This window comes from Bos mutus, chromosome 2 (assembly GCF_027580195.1).
Source record: "Bos mutus isolate GX-2022 chromosome 2, NWIPB_WYAK_1.1, whole genome shotgun sequence".
Taxonomy (NCBI): Eukaryota; Metazoa; Chordata; class Mammalia; order Artiodactyla; family Bovidae; genus Bos; species Bos mutus.
The window spans coordinates 8,094,574-8,115,736 of record NC_091618.1 but is presented as its reverse complement, the minus strand read 5'-3'; the positions used below and the strand labels follow the sequence as shown (position 1 = coordinate 8,115,736).

Below are 21,163 nucleotides of genomic sequence, written 5' to 3'. Positions count from 1 at the left end.
TACCTTCCTGCTGGACACCTTCTCCAGGAGACCTGCTCAGACATGGCAGGACCAACCTGGACCCCTCGCAACTCAGGACCTCCCAGGTCCCGCCCGTGTTCCACCCTATGCCCTCCCACTAGACAGGCTCCAGCCCAGTGTTCCTCACCACCATCCACCCAGCCTCCAGACTACAATGCCACAGCCACACGTGGCTCATTCTAACCAGCATCCTAAGTGTCTCTTGAATCCATTTCCCCACTTTCTTGTCACTTCCAGCCACTGTCCTGTTTCAGGCCTTGGCATCACCAAAGCCTGGATACCTCCCTGCCTCCAGGCAGATACCTTAGGTATAGGTAAGGTATCTCCAAACCCCTTTTCCCACCCACATAACTCTTTCCAAATGCAAACCAGCCTCTCTGCTCCCACTCAGTTCCCCACATGGCTCCCCATGGCCTGCCCAGGACTCAGGGCAAAGGCTGTGGCAAGATGTACCGGCTGTCCATTTTGAATCTCCTTTGCTGCTTTGAGGCCCACCTGTCCACAGTCCAGACCCAGGTAGGACTGATGATCAAATACAGAGTTTCCAGTTAAATCTGAATTTCAGATAAATTGGACTCATTTTTTAGTGTATCTCAGGCGATTTTTTGCCTCCTGCATTTTTATTTGCCAAGTCTGGCAACCCGAGGTCCAGAGCCACCTCATGCTGTGTCCACTGACCACTGGCCACCAGTGGTCTTGACCACAGACTGGCTCAGTTGACCCTTGGCATGTGGAGCCGACCTTGTGTGGCGGGAAGGTGGGGAGCCAGCTGCCTTCTTACCATTGCTCTGCACAACTCCGTTTTTGCTGCTGCTGTGGCCTGGAATACACTGTTATTGTTGTTCAGTCACTCAGTCGTGTCCGACTCTTTGAAACCATGGACTATAGCACGCAAGTCTTCCCTGTCCTTCACCATCTCCCAGAGTTTGTTCAAACTCATGTCCATTGAGTCAGTGATGCCGTCCAACCATCTCATCCTCTGGTCCCCACCTTTTCCTCCTGCCCTCAGTCTTTCTTAGCATCAGGGACTTTCCCAATGAATAGGCTTTTCACATCAGGTAGAACACACTTCTCTGGACTAAATGCTCATGACTCATCCCCTTGTTCCCTCGGGGTGGGGGTCATTTGTCACCCGCTGAGAGATCCCCAACGACCTACCTAGACCAGCCCCTCCCTCTCTATTTGTCCCTGTTCCTGCCTCGATTTCGTCATCTCGCGGGCTCCACCCAGCACGATTCCCACTTACCTGTTTGTTGTTCTTGACCATTTCTCTCCTCGCCAAGGACCCAGCTTCAGGAGGACAGAGACTTTATTCTGTTCACTGTGAATCTTAGAATTGAGACTTGTGCCTGGCACACAGTAGGTGCTAAATGAACACCTGTGAGTGGGACAAAGCAATGCAGCCTCCTGCCATTTCAGCTCTCTGCCCCAAGGAGCCACACACGAGGTGGCTGGACACACTGCCCCGGCTCCCCAAAGTGAAGGAAACCAGAGCTGCTGCTGCTAAGTCACTTCAGTCGTGTCCAACTCTGTACAACCCCATAGACGGCAGCCCACCAGACTCCCCCTTCCCTGGGATTCTCCAGGCAAGAACACTGGAGTGGGTTGCCATGTCCTTCTCCAGTGCATGAAAGTGAAAAATGAAAGGGAAGTCGCTCAGTCGTGCCCGACCCTCAGCGACCCCATGGACTGCAGCCTTCCAGGCTCCTCCATCCATGGGATTTTCCAGGCAAGAGGACTGGAGTGGGGTGCCATTGCCTTCTCCGAGGAAACCAGAGGGGACTCCTCAAACATTGGTGGAGGGCTCTTTGGAGAGCTGTCACATGGGAGTGGGTGGAAGTGGCTGCAGACCTGGGAATCTGTGCTGTGACAACCTCCAGATCCACGTGGGCCACAGACCTTGCCCCGCAAAGACCCACACCATCGAGCTCCTTCCCTCAGGCACCCCTCTGGCACCGCGGAGCCCACCGTGAAGGTGGCCATCCCAGGACACCCAAAGGGCGAGCCTTCCCCAGTCACAGCTCCATCTGTGACCTGGGCCAGCGGGCAGAAGAGGGGGAATCTTAACCTTTATGCGGGCCCTGGGCTCCTTTGGGAATTTTATGAAAACGAGGGACTGGAAACTACATATCTGACATGATTTTGTGTGTGGTTTCGAGGAGTCCCCAGGTCCCCCGAAGCTTGTATACTCAGGGGAAGAATGCCTGCTGTGGAGTCATGAAAATTCAGCTATGGTGATGACATCTGGGGAGAAGAAAGAAAAAAAGGAGAGAGAAATAGACCCTGACTCAAGAGAGAGACACACACCAAAGTATTGACAGTGTCTAATTTTAAGTAAGAGGTGTGGGGTGATTATTACATTTTTTTTTTCCTCTTTGGTCTTCCCAAGGGTTCAGCATTGTACATGTGTGGCTTTTGTAATCAGGGAGGGAGATGCTAACTGCAAGGAGAGGAGGAAGGCAGGAGGGGGGTTTGGTCCCAGGGTTGGGGGCAGGGCAGGCAGGCAGGCCTGGAGGGGGGCTCCGGGGCGCAGAGCCCGGCTCCACTCAGGGCTGTGGAGCAGCCCCTCACCTGCAGAGTCAGGAACTTGCCTGGCTTGAGCTTCAGTTTCCCATCCATTAAATGGGGACAAGGGTGACCTTAGCCAGCAGGTGCGGGTGAGGATGGAGCAGTAGGGGCAGGGAACGTGTAAAAGTCCAGCGAACAGAGCTGAACCCCCAGTCAGCTCCCCTCCCGCCCTCCCCCTACCCTGAGGCAGCTTCAGGCCCTTTGATCTATTTCCTCGAAAGAGGGAACTTGAACATCCATGCATGAGGGGCAGGGTGGGTAGGAGCTGGGGTTGGGGGTAGGCAACTTCCCCTAAGCCCCTCCAGGTTCCTGGAGGGCCCCTTCCCCCACGCCAGGGACAAGACCATTTTCCAAGGGTCCTTGGTCCTCTGAGGGGCCACAGGCCACGGCAGGGGCCTCCTGGGGTGGGCTGATGGGCAAACCTGAGCCTGTGGGGCTGACCTGTGGGGCCAAGGGGACTTGTTGAAACGACCTGCCAAATCCAGTTCCCCGATGTCCTCCTGACCCTCAGTTGGAGTACAAGTTCAGAGAGGTTGAGGTGTTCGCCCTGGGTGCACAGCAGCAGGTGGCAGAGCTGCAAATTTAACCCAAGTCCTTTCCACCCGCCGCCTTGATGGGTGCTGTGGTCACTCCCATTTATAGACACAAGAGTCATATCTTGTGCTGTGGAGCAAATGGCAGAAGGGGTGTGAACCCACTATGGGTGGCCTGGCTGGCAAGCCCGTGCCTTTCCACGTGCAAAAGTCACTTCAGTTCGGCTGAGAGCCGTGCACTGAGCAACACACGACAGGCGGCAAGCCCCAGGTAGGCATTTTGGAAGCAGGGGCCCAGTCGTGTTTCACGCACAAGGTCCATGCTGTCGGACCCTGGACAGAGCACCAGCTGCCAGCCCAGGATCCCAGCGAGTAGGGGTCTCAGCTGCACATTCAACTCCTAGGTCTGCCGAAACGAACCCTCACAGACTGGGTGGCTTGAAACAGCAGAAATCTATTCTTTCACAGTTCTGAGGGCCAGGAGTCCCGAATAGGGGTGTGGGCAGGGCAGTGCTCCCTCCCGAGGCTCTCAAGGACAGTCCCTCTCTGGCCTCCTCCCGCTTCCGGTGGGGCCAGCGTTCCTTGACTTGCGGCCACATCCCTCCGGTCCCCGCCTCCTCTTTTCCGAGTGGCCTCCCTTTGCCTCAGAGACACGTAAGATGGCACCTAGGGCCCACTGGATAAACCCAAATAACCTCAGCTCAAAATCTGTAATTTAACCACACCTTTTACCATATAAGGGTGGGCTTCCCTGGTAGCTCAGCTGGTAAAGAATCCGCCTGCAATGTGGGAGACCTGGGTTCAGTCCTGGGTTGCCATATCGAGTTTCCCAGGTGGATCAGTGATAAAGAATTTTCTTGCCAAAGCAGGAGCTTCAGGAGACGATCCCTGGGTTAGGAAGATCCCCTGGAGTAGGAAATGGCAATCTGCTTCACAATATTCTTGCCTGGAGAATCCCATGGACAGAGGAGCCTGGTGGGCTACAGTCCATGGGTTCACAAAGAGCTGGACGCAACTGAGCACGCATGATTGTTACCATACAAGGCCATGTTCTCTTTTTGCCATATAAAGTAACCTTCACAGTTTCCGGAGACTCTTTCGGGGAGTCACCACTCAACCCATGACAGGCAGGCAGGCCTAGGGTGAGGTGTTGGGACAGGGAGACCCCTCATGGAGGGTATTAGTCGGGGGACAGGTTCAGAGGAGACAGCCTTATCTCAGGGAGGTGGGGACAGGGGCCCCAGGGCTAACCTTAACAGGAAGCCACCACATGGGGTGTGGGGAGGGAGGGTGGTTGAAGGTTACCCCATCCTTCTGTCCTTGGTGACAGGGGTGCAGCCTGCAGCGTGTGTGTATACACAGCTCCAGTCCCCCTTCAACTAATTCTCTAGAGAAAACCTAACGCGTGCACATGTGACCGTGTTACACCCCCGCCCCAAGACTTACCAACACTCTCTTCACCTCTGGTTGCCTTGACATCCTTCCAGAGCTGTCCCCGCCTACCTGTTCAGCCTACCCTCTGCCTGGGCCTACAGCCTTGATCTGCAGCTCCCGGGTCAGGCTGGCTCCTTGCCCTCCTCTGGTCCCCAGCCCATGCTGTGCCCTCTACCTAGCCCGCTCCTCACAGACCTCACCCCTACCCATGGGTCACCATGGCTCCTGACTCTGTAAAATGTCACTTCACCCGTGGCTAAAATGAAGTAATTATTTGTGAAGTTACTTGTCGAATGTCGATTTCCCCCTTCAGCCTCTAAGTCCCATGAGCGGAGAGATTGCACCTGTTGTGTTAACCGCTGGGTACTCAGTACCAAGCACAGAGTGTTACACATGGTAAGCACACAATGCACAACTGTTGAGTAAATGACACACACACCGAGCCCAATGGCTCAAGCCTTCTCGTCTTCAGTGTTTCAGAAAAGGAGGGCCCTTCATTCAATCCCTTGTTTGGTCACGCGATCATGGATTCGTTCGTCAAACATCATGTATGCTTGCTTCGGGGATCTGGAGACACACTTCCTGTTTTTGCAAACTCACAGAGGGTGGAGGGGGCCAGACACAGGAATGACAGCAGCTAGAGATACGGAGCGAGCAAAGAGGTTGGATGACAGAGCAGTTTCGTGCAGGTGTGAGCTTTCTACGGACAAGAAGCAAGGGCTGGGAGCAGGCAGGCCTCTCGAGAGAGATTATAGGAGGGGGTGGAGTCCTGGAGATGTGAGGACCCCACACCCAGCCTGGAAGGAAGATGGAGGGAAAGAGCAGGGTTTTCCTGCGGAAAATGGGAAGTTGTTGAAAGCATAGGCGGAATACTGGCTGATTCTCCCCCTGCCTGGCTGATAGATGGAGGATGAGCTGCCATCCCAGCAGACAAGAAGAAACACGGGGATTATTTTGAAGGTAAATAGCATATTAAAAAGCAGAGACATTATTTGCCAACAAAGGTCCATCAAGTTAAAGCTATGGTTTTTCCAGTGGTCATGTATGGATGTGAGAGTTGGACTATAAAGAAATCTGAGTGCCAAAGAACTGATGCTCTTGAACTGTGGTATTGGAGAAGACTCTTGAGAGTCCCTTGGACTGCAAGGAGATCCAACCAGTCCATCCTAAAGGAAATCAGTCCTGAATATTCATAGGAAGGACTGATGCTGAAGCTGAAACTCCAATACTTTGGCCACCTGATGTGAAGAGCTGACTCATTGGAAAAGACCCTGATGCTGGGAAAGATTGAGGGCAGGAGGAGAAGGGAACGGCAGAGGGAGGATGAGGTGGTTGGATGGCATCACCCTCTCGATGGACATGAGTTTGAACAAGCTCCAGGAGTTGGTAAGGGACAGGGAGGCCTAGCATGCTGCAGTCCATGGGATCGCAAAGAGTTGGATACAACTGAGTGACTGAACTGAAATTCAACAGTCAGACAGAAGAGTGATCCAGGACCTAGCCTGGGGACAGGGTGGATGACTGTGCCACTCACAGAAGAAGGACAAGTAGGTTCTGAAGAAGTCACTTTGGGAGCTGTGGCATTTGCATCATCTGTGGAAACTTTGAGTGGACTACCGGGGAGATGGTTGGCTAGTTCCACGTGTATTGGTTTTTCTCCATTCCCCCCACTCGGATCTGCTCGTTACCTTTCCCTACCCCTGCTCTGTGCACCTGGAGGCGGCCATCTGTGACCTACCTGCTTGGTCTTTGGGCTCCCTGACCCCCCTGCTGGGTTCAGCCAGAGGGAGGCGCTGCTGGAGGGGCTCCTTGCTCACCTGGCCTGCCATGGTTTGGGCAGTGTCTGCATTCCTTCTGTGAGGCACCTCCCTTCCCAGAGCTATTGGCTTCCCGAACCATCTCCACGTCCCGTCCCCTCATCCCAGTGGTTTTCCATTGCGTCCCATTGCTGCTAGAATCTGGAAACATCAGCACACCTTACTGGCTCCCTCATCCTGCCCCAGCTCCACAAAGCTCTGCTCTTTTAAACGCTGCTCAGCCAAGCCTTTGGGGGGTACCACCTGTTTCCTGCAGGATCCTGACTGATGGTCTCTTGCAGGGACATCCATTTCTGGGATCTTCATTCTGTTTCATTGGCCTAATCGTCTCGTGCTAGTACCTCTCTGACTTGATGACTTTAACGTGTCCTAGGTCCTGATATCAAGCAGGATGAGTCTTCTTGCTTCCCTCTTACAAAACTGTCTTGTCTTTTCCTGGCCACTTATTCTTCCTCATGAGCTTTAGAAACAGTTTATCAAGTTTTATGGAAAAATCCTAGAATTGCTAATATAATTTATAAATGAATTTTGGGAAGAACTCACTGTTATTTTTAAAATTTATTTATTTTTAACTGAAGGACAATTGCTTTACAGAATTTTGTTGTTTTCTGTCAAACTTCAACATGAAGCACTCACGTTTTCTAAAGTTGAGTCCTCCCAAACACAAATAAGATCGATCTGGAATCCTTATTTCCATCAAAATCTTCCCCACGATCTAGAAAACAGAGGAGTGGGTTGAAGGCCTGTGTTCACGTCTACTTCCCAGGTGTGGAGTGCTGTTGTTGGCTAGGTGATTGGTGCTGGTGTGTTTTTTTGGTTTGAGGGGTTATTTTAGGTTATCTGACTACAGGGTCAGAGAGAACAAGAGAAAAGATAATAGCAGTAAAGTGTAGGAACCTAGAAAGCATCTGTGGGGCAAGCCCCTGACTTGGCAGACCTGAGTGGCCTAAATCCCCACAGACATGCCGTGGGAAAGCAGAAAGCAGCTCCATATCTTACACAGCAAAACTGCAAAAGACTCAGGGATTGGGCGCAGGAGAAACATCCAGAAATGGGGTGGGGAAGGCACTGAGAACAGGAGGGATGTTTGAAATGCAGGAAGGCTTCCCCTGCAGTCCAGTGGCTAAGAATCCCCCTCGCAATGCAGAGGACGTGGGTTCAATACCTGGCCACATGGGTTTGATCCCTGGCTGGGAAGCTAAGAGCCCACAGGCCACAGAGCAACTAAGCCCACGTACTGCCAACTATGAAGTCCGAGCACTCTGGGGCCCGTGTGCCACAGCTGAAGTCCGTGCACTACGATGAAGAGCCCGAGTCCTGCAGCTAACACCCGAAGTGGCCAAATAAATAAATAATAGATAGATAGATAAGGAAAATCTATAGGAAGCAGTTAGACCCCCAGATTCTCTCTCCTATCTCAGTAGGATACTTGAGGTTTACTTTTTGGAGAGAAAAAAAGCAGAGGGTCTCTAGACAGGCAGGGACCAACCACATAAAAGGCAGGGGCTATGGCATAAAAAAATGAAGGATCAAGAGAATGTTACATATAGGCATTCACAACCCTCTTGCCCCCAAACACTGGCAGTCAGTCCAGTACCTTCTAAGCACGTTAGGAGAGTCTACCCCTAGGAATCCGAGCAGACCAAGGTGAAAGATCTAAAGATACTGGCCAAGAGAATAATCTAGTCTGACCCCTCTATGAAGTCCAGAGTCAGGCTCACACAATTACACAGAGCTTCTTTCCTTATAAATAGGGCAGACAGCCAAAGGTCATCAGCCATACGAAGAAAGCCTCTACCAAGAAAGATAAGACAAAATAAAATGGAAAAATAAAGCAACTCAAAAGAAACACACTAGGCAGGGAGATGAAATATGTTTTTAAGTCTATCATTAATATCTTCAGAAGGATAAGAGAAGGTACTGCATCTATGCAATAAGAATAGATAGGAAATGTAATAATTAGAAAACGGAAAAGTACAAATTCAAATTACTGTAACAAAAGTTAGAATAGAGACATGGAAAGAGAAAGATGAAGATATCTCCCCCTGAAAGACTACAAAAACACAAGAAAACAGAAAATAGGAGAGGATAGAATTTTAGAATTTATGAAAATCTTAAATTATTTAGAACTTTGGAAGCCTCAACAGAAAGAGAGAACAGTGAAAAAGAAAAAATTATCAAAGAAATCATTCATGAAAACTGCCCAGGACTGATCACGATAAAAGTCTAAGTCATAGGATCAATGGAATGTCCAGAACAATGAGGGAAAATAGAACCATACAAAGGCATGTAATTGTGGAATCTTGGGACATTTGGGCAAAGACTATCATCAAAACTTTCAGAGAGAAAAAAAAAATAAGCTATTTTCAGAGATTAAGAATCAAAATGTCTTTAGACTCATCAGTAGCAACATAAGAAGCAAAAAGACAATGGAGAGATACCTTTGAAGAGAGAAAATTATTTTAACTATGACTTCTATGCCCAGCCAAACTACCCATGGTGTATGACTAATGACATAATCAAATGCTCATAAATAAATCTACCTCTTATGCACCCTTTCTTAGGAAGCTACTGGTAGATGTGCTCCATCAAAACAAGGAAGTGAATCAAGAGAAAGAGGGTGGATCCTGAAAACAGAGCCTCTGGTGGAAGAAGTGGCAAAGAGAACTCTAGGAAAACAGTGTAGAAAGCTCTCTGGTAATTGAGCAGCACACCTGGAGAGCAACCAGTCCAGACTAGAGCAGGTTAGGGGATTCCAGAAGAGAGGACTCTGTAAATGAATAGATACTATTGAATTTCATAATAGGAGATGTGGACAATTAGTGGAGAGTTTAGGAATACATTTGTGGTAAGCACACAGAAAATTATGCAAATGAAAAGCTAAACAAATTATAACTCCAGGGAAAACAAAAGGCTATGCAATCAAGGAAATGTGACCAGAGCATATTATATGAGCCAGCTGGGAAAGCATGTGCCCAGCTGAAAAAAGGAAATATTAACAGACAGCTCATCTAACCAAAATAACTACTATCTTAGAAGGATAGAAATGGTGCATGGTAAGAAGTTCAGGTAAAAGGAGATAAATCCTCTTCCATGGGGAAAGTCCATAGGTAACGTCTAAAACAGAAGAATCACAATGAGCTTGGTGAACACGTTATTTAGAGACACAGAAAAAAAGTGAAAGTGTTAGTCACTCAGTCGGGTTGGGTTCCCTGCAACCCCATGGACTGTAGCCCGCCAGCCTCCTCTGTCCATGGAATTCTCCAGGCAACAATACTGGAGTGCGTAGCCATTCCACTCCCCAGGGAATCCCCTAAACCAGGGACTGAACCCAGGTCTCCCACATTGCAGGCAGACTCTTAACTGTTTGAGCCACTAGAGAAGCCCCTTAGAGAAATAGAGTAAGTGCTAAAAGTTGAATGTGTTTTTCTGTGAGGATTGGTGAAGAGTGCCTTATAGAAGTACTTGACTGTTTAAGTAACTTCGAGGGGAAAAAGTTTAGATAAAAATTAATAAACAAAGCGGACTTCTTCAGCCAAAGTGATGGAGAACAGGCTCTCCTTCCATTCAGCCTACTCCCTGGCACCACGCTCCTCAGGGCTTTCAACACTTTTAAAAAATCAGGATCCAAGGGGATTGCTCTGGTGGCCCAGTGGTTAAGACTCCACACTCCCAGTGTAGGGCACACAGGTTTGATTCCCTGGTCAGGGAACTAGATCCCACATGCCACAACTAAGACCTGGCACAGCCAAATAAATAACATATTTGTTAAAAATGTCCAAAATGCTGAAGCATGGATAGGGGAAGTTCAAGCTCTGGGATAGGCAGGCAGTGATTTTGTGCCACAGCTACTGTGTCAATTAAATTATGTCTCAATTAAAAGACGCTTGCTCCTTGGAAGAAAAGCTATGACTAACCTAAACAGGGTATTAAAAAGCAGAGACATTACTTTGCCCACAAAGGTCCATCTAGTCAAAGCTATGGTTTTTCCAATAGTCATGTATGGATGTGAGAGTTGGACCATAAAGAAAGCTGAATGTCAAAGAACTGATGCTTTTGAACTGTGGTGTTGGAGAAGACTCTCGATAGTCCCTTGGACTGCAAGGAGATCAAATCAGTCCATCCTAATGGAAATCAACCTTAAATATTGATTGGAGGGACTGATGAAGAAGCTGAAGCTGCAATACTTTGGCCAAATGGGGTGAAAAGCCGACTCATTGGAAAAGACCCTGATGTTGGGAAAGATTGAAGGCAGGAGGAGATGGAGATGACAAAGGACGAGATGGTTGGATGGCATCACCTACTTCAAAGGACAGGAGTTTGAGCAAACTCCAGAGCTGGTGATGGACAGGGAGACCAGGCGTGCTGCAGTCCACGGGGTCGCAAAGAGTCGGACACGACTGAGCGACTGAACAACAACTGCTGTGCCAATACATCACTTCCCTGATGTCGTGACAGCTCAGAAGGGTTGAGAAGATACTGAGGAAGATGCCTTGAAATACGAAATCCTTATTTCCCAGAGCCAAGAGATGCCTTAGAAATCACACACCCTCCCCAAAGAGTTCCCCTAAAGCACAGACTGGACATTTTCTGGTCTTGAGTGACTGTTGTCCAGAGGAGTGACAAGAACTGTTGGAGGGTCATTATTCCTAGGATAACCCTCAATGAAGGAGAGACGGGAGTAGGTAGATACATACTCCAGCTCCCTGGCCTCTGGCGAAGCAGTTGTGCGTGGTTTCCAGTCTCTTCCTCGGAGGGTTCCCGGAGGGGAGGATCTCCAGGGATCAGAGCAGCAAACTGCTGCTCCTTCACCCTGTATGGGCTGCCTTCCCTTCCCTGTGCCTCTTCCCCGATCCCTCACTCCTGCTTCCTGGTGCCAGCCCCCAAATAAACTGCTTACACTTATTCCCTAGGTTCAAGGTCTGTCTTTGGAGGAACCCCAAAACTAAGACAGGGCTTCCCAGGCAGCACAAGTGGTGAAGAACCCGCCTGCCAATACAGGAGACACAAGAGACATGGGTTTGATCTCTGGGTCAGGAAGATCCCCTGGAGGAGGAGGGCAGGGCAACCCACTCCAGCATTCTTGCCTGGAGAATCCCATGGACAGAGGAGCCTGGTGGGCTACACAGTCCACAGGGTCGCAAAGAGTCAGACACGACTGAAGTGACTTAGCACACACGCACTCGAACTAAGACAGTGATCTCACTCCTACCTTTTACATACAAGGAAGTATGACCCTGAGAGGGGAAAAGAACTTGTTTGGTTTCACACAGCAAATTGCTTGCAGGACCTCGCATCGTGGAAAGAAAATCTGGCCGCAAGTCAGGCGGTGTCGCTTTTTGGTCTTAGCTGTGTGACCTAGTGGAGAAGGTGATGGCACCCCACTCTAGTACTCTTGCCTGGAAAATCCCATGGACGGAGGAGCCTGGTAGGCTGCAGTCCACGGGGTTGCAAAGAGTCGGACACAACTAAAGCAACTTAGCAGCAGCAGCAGCAGCAGCAGCAGTGTGATCTAGGGCAAGTTCCTGCCCCTCTCTGAGCCTGTAGCCTCACTGGCCAGGACTTTCTCCTTACCCTAGGCAGCGCTTCTTCTTCTTATAATGCTGCCACTACACGCAGATGCTCAGAGCATCCTATTTAAAGTCAAGAAAATGCACGCGCACAGTGAGGAGGAAGCCACAGCCCTGGATGGTAGCTAATTCTTTAATTTCCTTGAGGGCAGCAGAAATTCCTGGGATACTAGATCGGTGGCATATGAAATGCCTCACCATTTCCCAACCGCATAATGACACCCCCCCTTCCTTTTGCCTGGGTCAGCAAATTTGCTGGCCGGCACACCCCTGCAAACGGGGTCATTATGATTGAAGGAGAGAGAGAGAAAGGGAGGGAGATGGGGGGGTCATTAAGACCAAATCATTTTTCAAAAATTGCAGCCCTATCCAGACTCCTCTGGGGGCCCAAACCCCTCAGAGAAAGCAGCAGGGATTTGGGGGGGGGGTGGTATCTGGATGGGGGGATGGGAAGCTGGCAGCCAAGCTCAGCAAAGCCTTCAGGAATTCCAGCAGATGAGGCTCACCACCACGGCCTAACTCTGCAAACTCCGGTGGGTCCCTTTTCTTGGTGGAGCCTCAGTTTCCTCAGGAAGATGGGAGATTCCAGTACCTCCAGCCCTCACGGCCCCCAGCACACCCAAACACCACCACTTGTTGGGAGAGTGAACTGAGGCCATAGGAAGCTCTGGGGCTGGGGTGCGGGTCTGAGCCAGAAGCCCTGAGTCGGCCGCCTTGGGGAGATCCTGGCCTCACTGTCTGCTGTCCAGGTGATTCTGAGCGCATTCATTGTTTCCCTGAGCTTCAGTTTCCTCAGCGGTAACATGAGACCCACGGCTGGTAAAACAGACTACCAAATCCCGGCTCCATCGGTCCTGAGTCAAACTTGGGCAAGTTGCTTAAGCTCTCTGAGATTGTCTCCTTGTCCATGAGGATGAGTTCATTTACCTGAGGCTCTTGGGAGAGTGCTTGGCCTGTGGGAAGTGCTAGTTTATGATTACTGTTATTATTATTATTTTCGGGTTTGTGGGGAGAAAGGACTGGGTGTGGGGAGGTGGCCTGGCCCCAAACAAGCCTTCCCTGAACAGGAGAAGAAGGAGCCCTGAGCCAGAGTCTGCAGCGCGTGGCCCTGGGGGCGGGGGTGGGGGCACACCCTTCCTCGCTGCCCTCCTGCCCCACCACCACCCCTCTGAGGGGTGCCCACCTCCAGCAGGGTTTGTGGTCACACGAAGCCAGTCCCTCCGCAGGTCGAAGCCCCTGGCAGAGCTCTTTGATGCTAAAAATAGATTATTCCACTGAAAAAACCCAGAGAAAAAGATCGTTTTATGAGCCAAAAGGGGCCACAGCCTGGGGTTTCCTTGCTTCCTCCGAGGGGCCTGGGACTCCGAGGGAGGAAACGTGTTATGGGCAAGGCTTTCCAGCTCTCAAAGGAACACAGCCTGGGGACCTGGGTTCAGGTGGCCGTTGACTGGAGTCGGCCTTCAGAACCCAGGCAGGGCCTTGGTGGGACTGGGCTGGAGGCAGGGGTCTGCCAGGGGGGCACCAAGGACCCTGGGGAAGTGGTGAGTCAGCCACACGCCCCCTCCTACGGCCCAGTTCTGCCCTGCCCCCGACCCCACACACAGCAGCCTTAAGCATTGCTACAGAGGCTCGTCTAAGAGCCAGAAAACAGCTTACTCCAGCCAACTGCCTACGTGTATTCCTCCCCGGGGTGGTCCCTCCTCACCTGCCCACCCTGGGAGGAGAGAAAGGCTTTTGATTTCCCCCATCTCGAAGATGAGGGAAAGGAGTGAGATTGGGAAAGGACCAGCCGACACCAGCATCACACAGTCAGGAAGTGCCAGAGCTGGGACCTGAGCCCAGCTCTCCTGACTCCCAAGACCCCAGCACCTCGGCCTCCCTCGTGGGGCACTTGAGGGAGACAAGGGAAGTCAAGGGGGGCCCTGGGGGTGGCTGGATGTGGCGGCAGCAGACCAGCTGTTGACTCCCTCTTACCACGCCTGAGACTGGTGAGGCCCTTCGCCTCTGCCAGCCTCAGTTTCCCCAGCTGTAAAAGGGAGAGAACCATCTTGGCTGTGTCTGCCCAGGGTGTTCGCGTGCGGGGGGCAGTGGAATGGGGGACCCGGGGGTCATGATTTTAAGTAGTGAGGAAACTCAGTCCAGAGAGGGAGGCAGCAAGCCCTTCCAGGGGGCAGTTGATCAGCCCAGCCTGGGCTCTTCCCTCTTCAGGTGGCTCTGTGACTCCTCCACCCACTTCTCTCTGCCTCTTTTGACAGAGAGCTTGTGGCTGAAATATATTCAAGCCCAAACGTGCGCTAGTGGTGGAATTCCAGGCGGAAGGAAAAGCCACGGTGTGGAGCTGTGGAGGTCCCTGGTGAAGCAGATGCTGAGAGTAAAGATGGTTACAGGATAGTCCTCAGTACCCCCAAGCCTCTGGCAGCTCCACGGGATGGCAATGAGGGGTCCAGCGAAGGGAGGCCTGCCTGCAGAAGGGGGCTGAGACCGGAAGGTGGGGGAGAGGGAGGGGGCAGTTCTGAAGGGGGCACCCTGAGCAGTTTTCTGAAACAAACAACAGGAAAGAGAGAAACTGGGGGTGGGGTGGGGAGAAGCCCAGAAAGCGGATGGTGGGCAGGTTGGGTTTGATCCTGCTTCTTCCACCTGCAAACTGGGTGCCCTTGGGCGGGTCTCCTGGCCTCTCTGACTGCTCCCAAGAGATGGCCGGAAGACCACTTTGCATGGGGGGCCGTCCTGAGAGCCCACCACTGGAGATTCTGTGCAGAAAGCTCTCATCATGTGGATCCCACCTGGTAGGTTCTTATGATGATCATTGATGATCATTGATCTGGGTATCCTGGCCCCTTGGGTAGGCAGCATGCTTGCAGAACTCATCTGCTACCCTGATCTCATGATAGATCAAGAGGTGGTGACCTGGCTAGTGGGGAGAGGGAAGATGGAGTTGGGGGCGGGGACATCTCATCTGGACATCTCTGCACTCAGCTCTGAAGGTGGAGCCCCCTGGGCAGCCTGTGTACTTCGTCGCTTCAGTCGTGTCCGACTCTTTGACCCTATAGACTATAGCCTGCCAGTTTCCTCTGTCCGTGGGATTCTCCAGGCAAGAATGCTGGAGAGGGTTGCCATTTCCTTTTCCAGGGGATTTTCCTGACCCGGGGATTAAATGCACTTCTCCTGCATTGCAGGCGGTGTCTTTCCCTGCTGAGCCATTGGGGAAGCCTGCAGTAGATATCAAATATCATTCCAGCACCTTCCTTGGGCCCAGCAATGTGATTGACTGCTGGAAAGCTGGAGTTTGAACTTGAAGACCAGTGCCCACCTCAAATCTGCTCGCTATTCGCTGCAAGCTGGCTCTGCTGACCCCTAGAAACTAAAACGTGGGGTTAATCCCTGGGATTAGTCTTTTCCTCATCAGAAAAGTGAAGAGAGACACACCTATCCCACAGGTGGTTGGGAGGGTCCAGTGGGCTCAGAAATGTGCCATCTTTGTAAAGTTCACAGACAGGCCTAGAAGCCAGTGCTTGTAATTCCTCAGTCACAGTCACCCAAAGCCCTAGTGAAACCATCAGCTCTGCACACAGGTTAAGAAAACGAATTTCGTCACCATTCACAGTAGGTGTTTTCTTAACTGACCCCAGTGTAAATGGTCCATGGAGCTCACGGGTAATTCTGGGGTAATATACCAGTGGATATATGACTGGGTGGCAGGTCCCTCACTGGGACCCACACCTTCTGGCCCCACCAGCCCACTGAGCTGTCAACTTGCCAAACATCAGTTGGCTTTGTTCCCATACCCATTCACCCCCATTGGGTTTCCATGGTTACAGAACTCCAGGGGCTACCATGCCAGTTTGGGGCCACTTTGCCTTCAGATCTATCTACTCCCTCTCCTGTTTGACTCTATAATGCAGAGATCTGATTCCACTGAGTCAGTTTGCTCCAGCTCCTTCAGCCATCGGGAGGCACCAGGAGGAGACGGAAGGATGGGAGGAGGGGAGAAGTTTCTTTACTCTTTGTCTCAGGGGCCTCTCCATGGCGGCTGAGCCTCCTCTGTGGCTCCAGTAAATGCGAGACTGGCCCTCCACGCTCCTGCTTCCGCTGGGGGCACTGGTGACGTCACTCCTCCTTGTGTCCCTCGGGTGGCGGTGGCTTCCTGCTGTTGGGGCTCCTCCCCACCTCTGTTTGTCTTCTCAGCTCTTCTATCACCTGGGTTTCCAATAATCCCTGAACTAAGGTCCTTCCTTCAGTTTCCGTCACCCTAAGTGGCTTCTGTTTTCGTCACTGGACCCTCACTAGCGGTGATGTGATGTTATGGGTGGTGTGAGGCAAAGCGGGGGTGTCTGTCTCTATGAACACTTTCCAAGGTTGAGTACCTTGGAAAGATTCATTGAAGGCAAGTTGCTAAAAACTAAGCTGAATTAAGTGTGGGTGAAACATTGTGAAAGATTGGGCAAAAGGCTCAGCACTGCTACGGTGCTAATCGCTTCATAAGCATTTTTACGTCTGTGTTCCACGTTAAAGAGGACAAACCTGGATGTCGCAGGAGACTCCTTCTGGGTTGATTTAAGACAGAAGAACAAGAGGGAGGCCATTTGGTACACATTGATAAACTTAAACATATAAAAAGGAGCATCACTATTTTTTTTCAGTGATTTCCTTCTTCAACCAAAATTTTAGATTAAATGGTTCAGAGGCGTCTGTGGTACCAGATATTTTTTTTCTAGTGGAGAACAAGAGGACACTCGACTGCTCACTACATACCGAGAGGGTGCATGGTCAGAAGTGGCAGCAACGGGAGTCCTGGGAACTGGGCGCCTACTGAGTGCCGGGCATGCTCACAGTATGTTTTTCATTTAATCCTCTTTGCAATTGTAAGTGGGTCCCATCTCACAGGCGAGGAAGCGGGCTCAAAGGAAAAAGGCTTTGCCCATGATCTCACAGCTCATAAGGACCAAAGGCAGGCTTCAGGAAGGTTCTTCCCTGGGCAGCCTTCAGAGGTTCGTGCAAAGACTGGTGCATGCTTTTGAAAGGGCGCGTGGAGATTATAAGCCTCTTGAGGGAGAAACCAAGCTCGTTACCCAGCAGGCCTTTGCTGCATGGTCCCAGGAAGGCAGCAAGCCACCTGCCTCACACATGTACCCCCTTGGGCCCCCCTCCTCCCTGGGTCTGAACTCAGCTTCCCAGGGAGGGGGAGTCCCTCAGAGTGACCAAATTATAGGTGTTATGGGGGAGCCCACTCTTACGTGTGGAAAAAACAGCCAAGTGCGTAGGGTGGTACATTAGAAACTCGAGGCGGCGGCGGCAGAGTGGAAACAGCTCCTGGGCAGGGAAGCAAGGGGCCCGGGTTCCACTGACTCACTGGTGAGTTCAGAGTGCGTCTCTGCCCCTCTGGGGGCCTCAGTTTCCATTCTGTTAAAGGGGGGTCTTTCCAGTTGTTTTCATCTCTGATCAGTTTCACAACATGGCAGACTCCAAAACACTCCAAATTTAGCCAGGAGGCCAAGGCCCCTTGGCCGGCTGTGCCGCTGACCCACCCCGATCCCTACCGCCCAGCCCTGCCCAGGCCAGGCCAGCCAATGAGTTTCCAGCAGGGGCAGTCTATACTCCTGTGTGACCGTGATGGCTCTTTTCCTGCACTTACTCATAACGGAGCCCGAATTACATCACCCAGACTCAGGCAAGGAAGCCAGACTTCACGGCGTCCTCACTTAGCTGTGTGTCCTCCGAGAAATGTGTTATCCCCATTCTACAGGAAAGGAAACTGAGGCCCAGAGGAGGGCAGTGACTTGGCCCCACGGCGTTGCAGCTGGGGTTCAGCAGAGCTGGACTAGAAGTTGAATCTGACCTCAGAGCCCTGCACATTTCACTTAAACCTGCTTCCTACCTGGAGAAGTTAGAACCCCACCCCCACCCCCAGCAACTTGCCACTAGGGAACAGAAGACTGAGTTTCCAGGAGGACGCAGGTGAGACACAGACGGCGAATTTCCAAGGGCACGCCACTCCCAGGTGACCCAGGGAGGCGGTGAGCAGAAGCAAGTCTCCTTGGGACCTGGGCCAAGCTCCTCTTCCCCCGGATGCCCCTTCTCCGCTGTCTTAGCCTACAGAGATGACGGAGCCTGGGCCCAAGCTTGGGCTCCCTAGGAGAGGCCGGGTGGTGGCGCCCAGGCTGCAGAGGGCTCTTGGGAGCCTCGGGGTTTGGCTTAGAGGACACTGCAGAGCCCTGGGGTGTTGTGGCTGAGGCCCAGCCTGGTGAGCCAGAAGCTGACATTCCAATCCCACTCAGAATACTGTGTGGCCTTGCATGAGCTGACTTCAATGTCTCGGGCCTCAGTGGTCTGGCCCATGAAATGGGAGAGTAGTAGAGCTTTCCAGGGAAATGGTGAAGCTTCCACCCTCCCCCCAAAGCCTGACCTGGCTTCTGGGAAAACACGGAAATGTGGAGTTGAATCATCCTCCATGTCTTTTCTACTTCTGAGTCCCTCTGGGAGTTGAAGGATTCAGGGGGCTGACGAAGGACACTGGGAGCCGGCAGAGGGGGAGCGGGAGGGTTGGAGGCAGTGGGGACCGGAGAGCAAGAGGAAAGGCCTAGAGGCAGGCAAGTCCAGGCACATGAGGCTGGAACAGAGAACCCCATAGAGATGCACGGGTGGGCAAAGTGAGCAAAGGGCCTTGAATGACTGAGTGCAGCCCTCAGACCCCAGGCTCTGCACAAGGCCCCTTGACAAGCCCCTAGGAAGCCCTTTCTGGAGGCCCAAGGGCTCCAGCGTGAGCGCTGGTGACGCCCCTTCATGTATTTCCCCCTTGGTGCCTGATCCCAACTCCCATAAAAGCTCCCCGAAGTGTCACCCAGCCACACGCGTGGACACCTCTCTGGGACTGAATTGGTTGACGATGGCCGGCTGACAGCCACCCACAGCCCAGGGTTGGGGGTGCCTGGAGGGATCCGGGCTCCTGGGGCTCCCTGCTACCTGGGCCCACACTGGCCTTCATTAAAAAGGAGTTTTCCACAGGATCCAAACCACCAGCCAGCCACTCCTGCCCCAGCCGCTTTCAGTTCTGCTTTTGGGCCGCGTGCTGAGGCCAGCCCCACAAATAAAAGCCATCCCTTTTTTCTCTCTCTCTCTCTCTCTTTTTTTTTTTTTCTAAAAAGGGAGTGAGGCAGCCACAAGATCTTCTAAGAGGCTGTGACATCACGGCCCAGGTGACTGCTGCCCAGCCAATGGGCCAAGGCCGCGAGCTGGCTTCTTGCATCCTGTGAGCTGAGGTTGGGTTGACACCGTGAAGGCCTGGTCCCTCAACCACAGAACCACAAGGCCAGGCCCTCGGCCGCCTTCGGGGGGCCCTGCGCCGGAGCTGGTTGGCTCCTGGTCCTCCCACCCCCGGCCGCCCTCGCACCCACTGAGCTGAGCTCTGACGGGGGCGAGCCTCATTCATTCATTCCCGTGGCGCCTGGTGCTGGGCTGCCTCTGCTCTCACCGCCCCGCGACTCCTGCCCTGGCTGCCGAAGGCCCCTTCCCGCCATCTAATGATACACTCTGCATACGCTTCTGTTGAAAATTTGTGGCGAGACATTCCTGTGGGACCGGGAATCCAAATTCTTGGGTACAAACAGAAACTTACTTTCCTTGGGGATTTTTTTCCTCTCTCGCTCACACACACACTCTCGCGTTCTTTCCTTTTTTCTTTTTCATAGCAGTAGGTGGGGGTGGGGGGGGAGTGAAAAGGACGAAACGACAAAAAAAAAAACAAACAAAAGGCAACCCCCCCCCACTTTATTTTCAAAAGTAGCTAGGAAAAAATAAAACAACAGCCAACCAAGTTATCCCAACCCAACCCTCAGAAGGGCTGAAACCTCGCCTTCCTCAGAGCAGGGCATGGCATCGAACAGCATCTTCGATTCCTTCTCGACCTACTCGCAGACCTTCATCCGCGGTGAGTAATGAGCGCCCTTTTGGGTGGGGAGCTGGGGCCAGGCCCCGGACCACGACCCTCCACCGCCCGCCCTGGCTGCCTTCAAGGGCCCAGGGTTGGTTACCTAAATCCGCTGGCTTCTGAAAGCCGGAGGTGGGAACTGGGCTTGGTGGCCTCCGTGGTCTCCTGGAGTGGGACATCTTTGTGAACTTTTATCCTCAGCTGGTGGGGACCGTTCGTGGTGAGGGTCATGGATACCACGAGACCTCAAGACCTCAAAGACCAGAGCTCCGAGGGTCGTGAGGTGGAGAGGACACGGGGGTGTCCCTGTGACCTCACGAGGCTTCCTGCCTCCCCCGGGGGGCTCTGGGGCCCTGAAACCCTAGCCCCTGGCCCTTCTGGGGTGCTCAGACCCTCTACCTGTGCTCAGGGAGATACTCAGATTCTCCCATCCCCCAGGGGCCCAGCCGGCTTCTGCCCAGAGCCGCGGAGCAGGCAGTGGGCAAGTCTTACATTGGTGGACTCAGAGACCTTCCCAAGGACCTTCCCCTAACTCTGCATTTTCCGAGGAACCCCTGGGACTAGGGAAGCAGAGGGAGAAAGGGGTCCAGGCTTTTGTTGGAATGCATGCAGCTCTGGGTGGCCCTGAGCCTGGATCAGAGTGCGGGGAGCAGGCCTCAGGAAGGTCTGTGGATTTGGTCATGGGGAGAAATCAGTTGTTTCTATATATGGCCTAGAGGGACCCAGAGGTCTAAGTCATGTCCCTCAAAAAGGATTTAGTTCCCAGATGCCCCACTGGGAACCTCTGATTGAGGCTAGAACTCAGGGGGAGACTGTTCCTGCCTCTGTCTGGACCTTCGAGGTGACGTACCCGGGCCTCAGACAACACCCTGTTGCCTTCCCCCTCACTAGTGGGAGCCCAGATGGGGCTGTGGCACCTGGGATCAGGGGTCAAGAGACCCTGAGGCCAAGATCAGTGGCTACCCTGCTGGGCAGCCTTAGACAAGTTACTTAACGTCTCTGTGCCTCAAATGAAGGCCCCTCTGGCTGTGACATTCTGATTGCCTGAGGCTGGGAATGGCCTGTGTGTGAGGGCAGGGCCTCGGGGTTGTACACTGGGACGACTTCTCCTCTGGAATAGAGGGATGGAGTGGAAGCCAGAACTCCAGGGTTTGGGGTCCAGGCCTTGCCTTTGCTCTGCTGAGGTGGTCAGCTGAGATGCAGTAGCCGGTCTGACTGTCCATCTGCCCATCTGCCTGTCCCGCTGTGGACTGACTCCAAGCCAGTCCTTGGGCAGCCAGCTCTGTGCAGGGACCG

General features: G+C 52.5%; 1 protein-coding gene across 1 annotated transcript in view; it reads left to right on the top strand.

Moving 5' to 3' along the window:
* Nucleotides 1–19,412: 19,412 nt before the first annotated feature.
* The window catches only part of RUNX3 (RUNX family transcription factor 3), a 64,659-nt gene continuing 62,908 nt past the window's right edge, over nt 19,413–21,163 (top strand). The window contains exon 1 of the mRNA XM_070383114.1: nt 19,413–19,867. Coding sequence (XP_070239215.1) covers nt 19,810–19,867 — 58 coding nt within the window. The 5' untranslated portion in view covers nt 19,413–19,809. The remainder of the gene's footprint in view (nt 19,868–21,163) is intronic.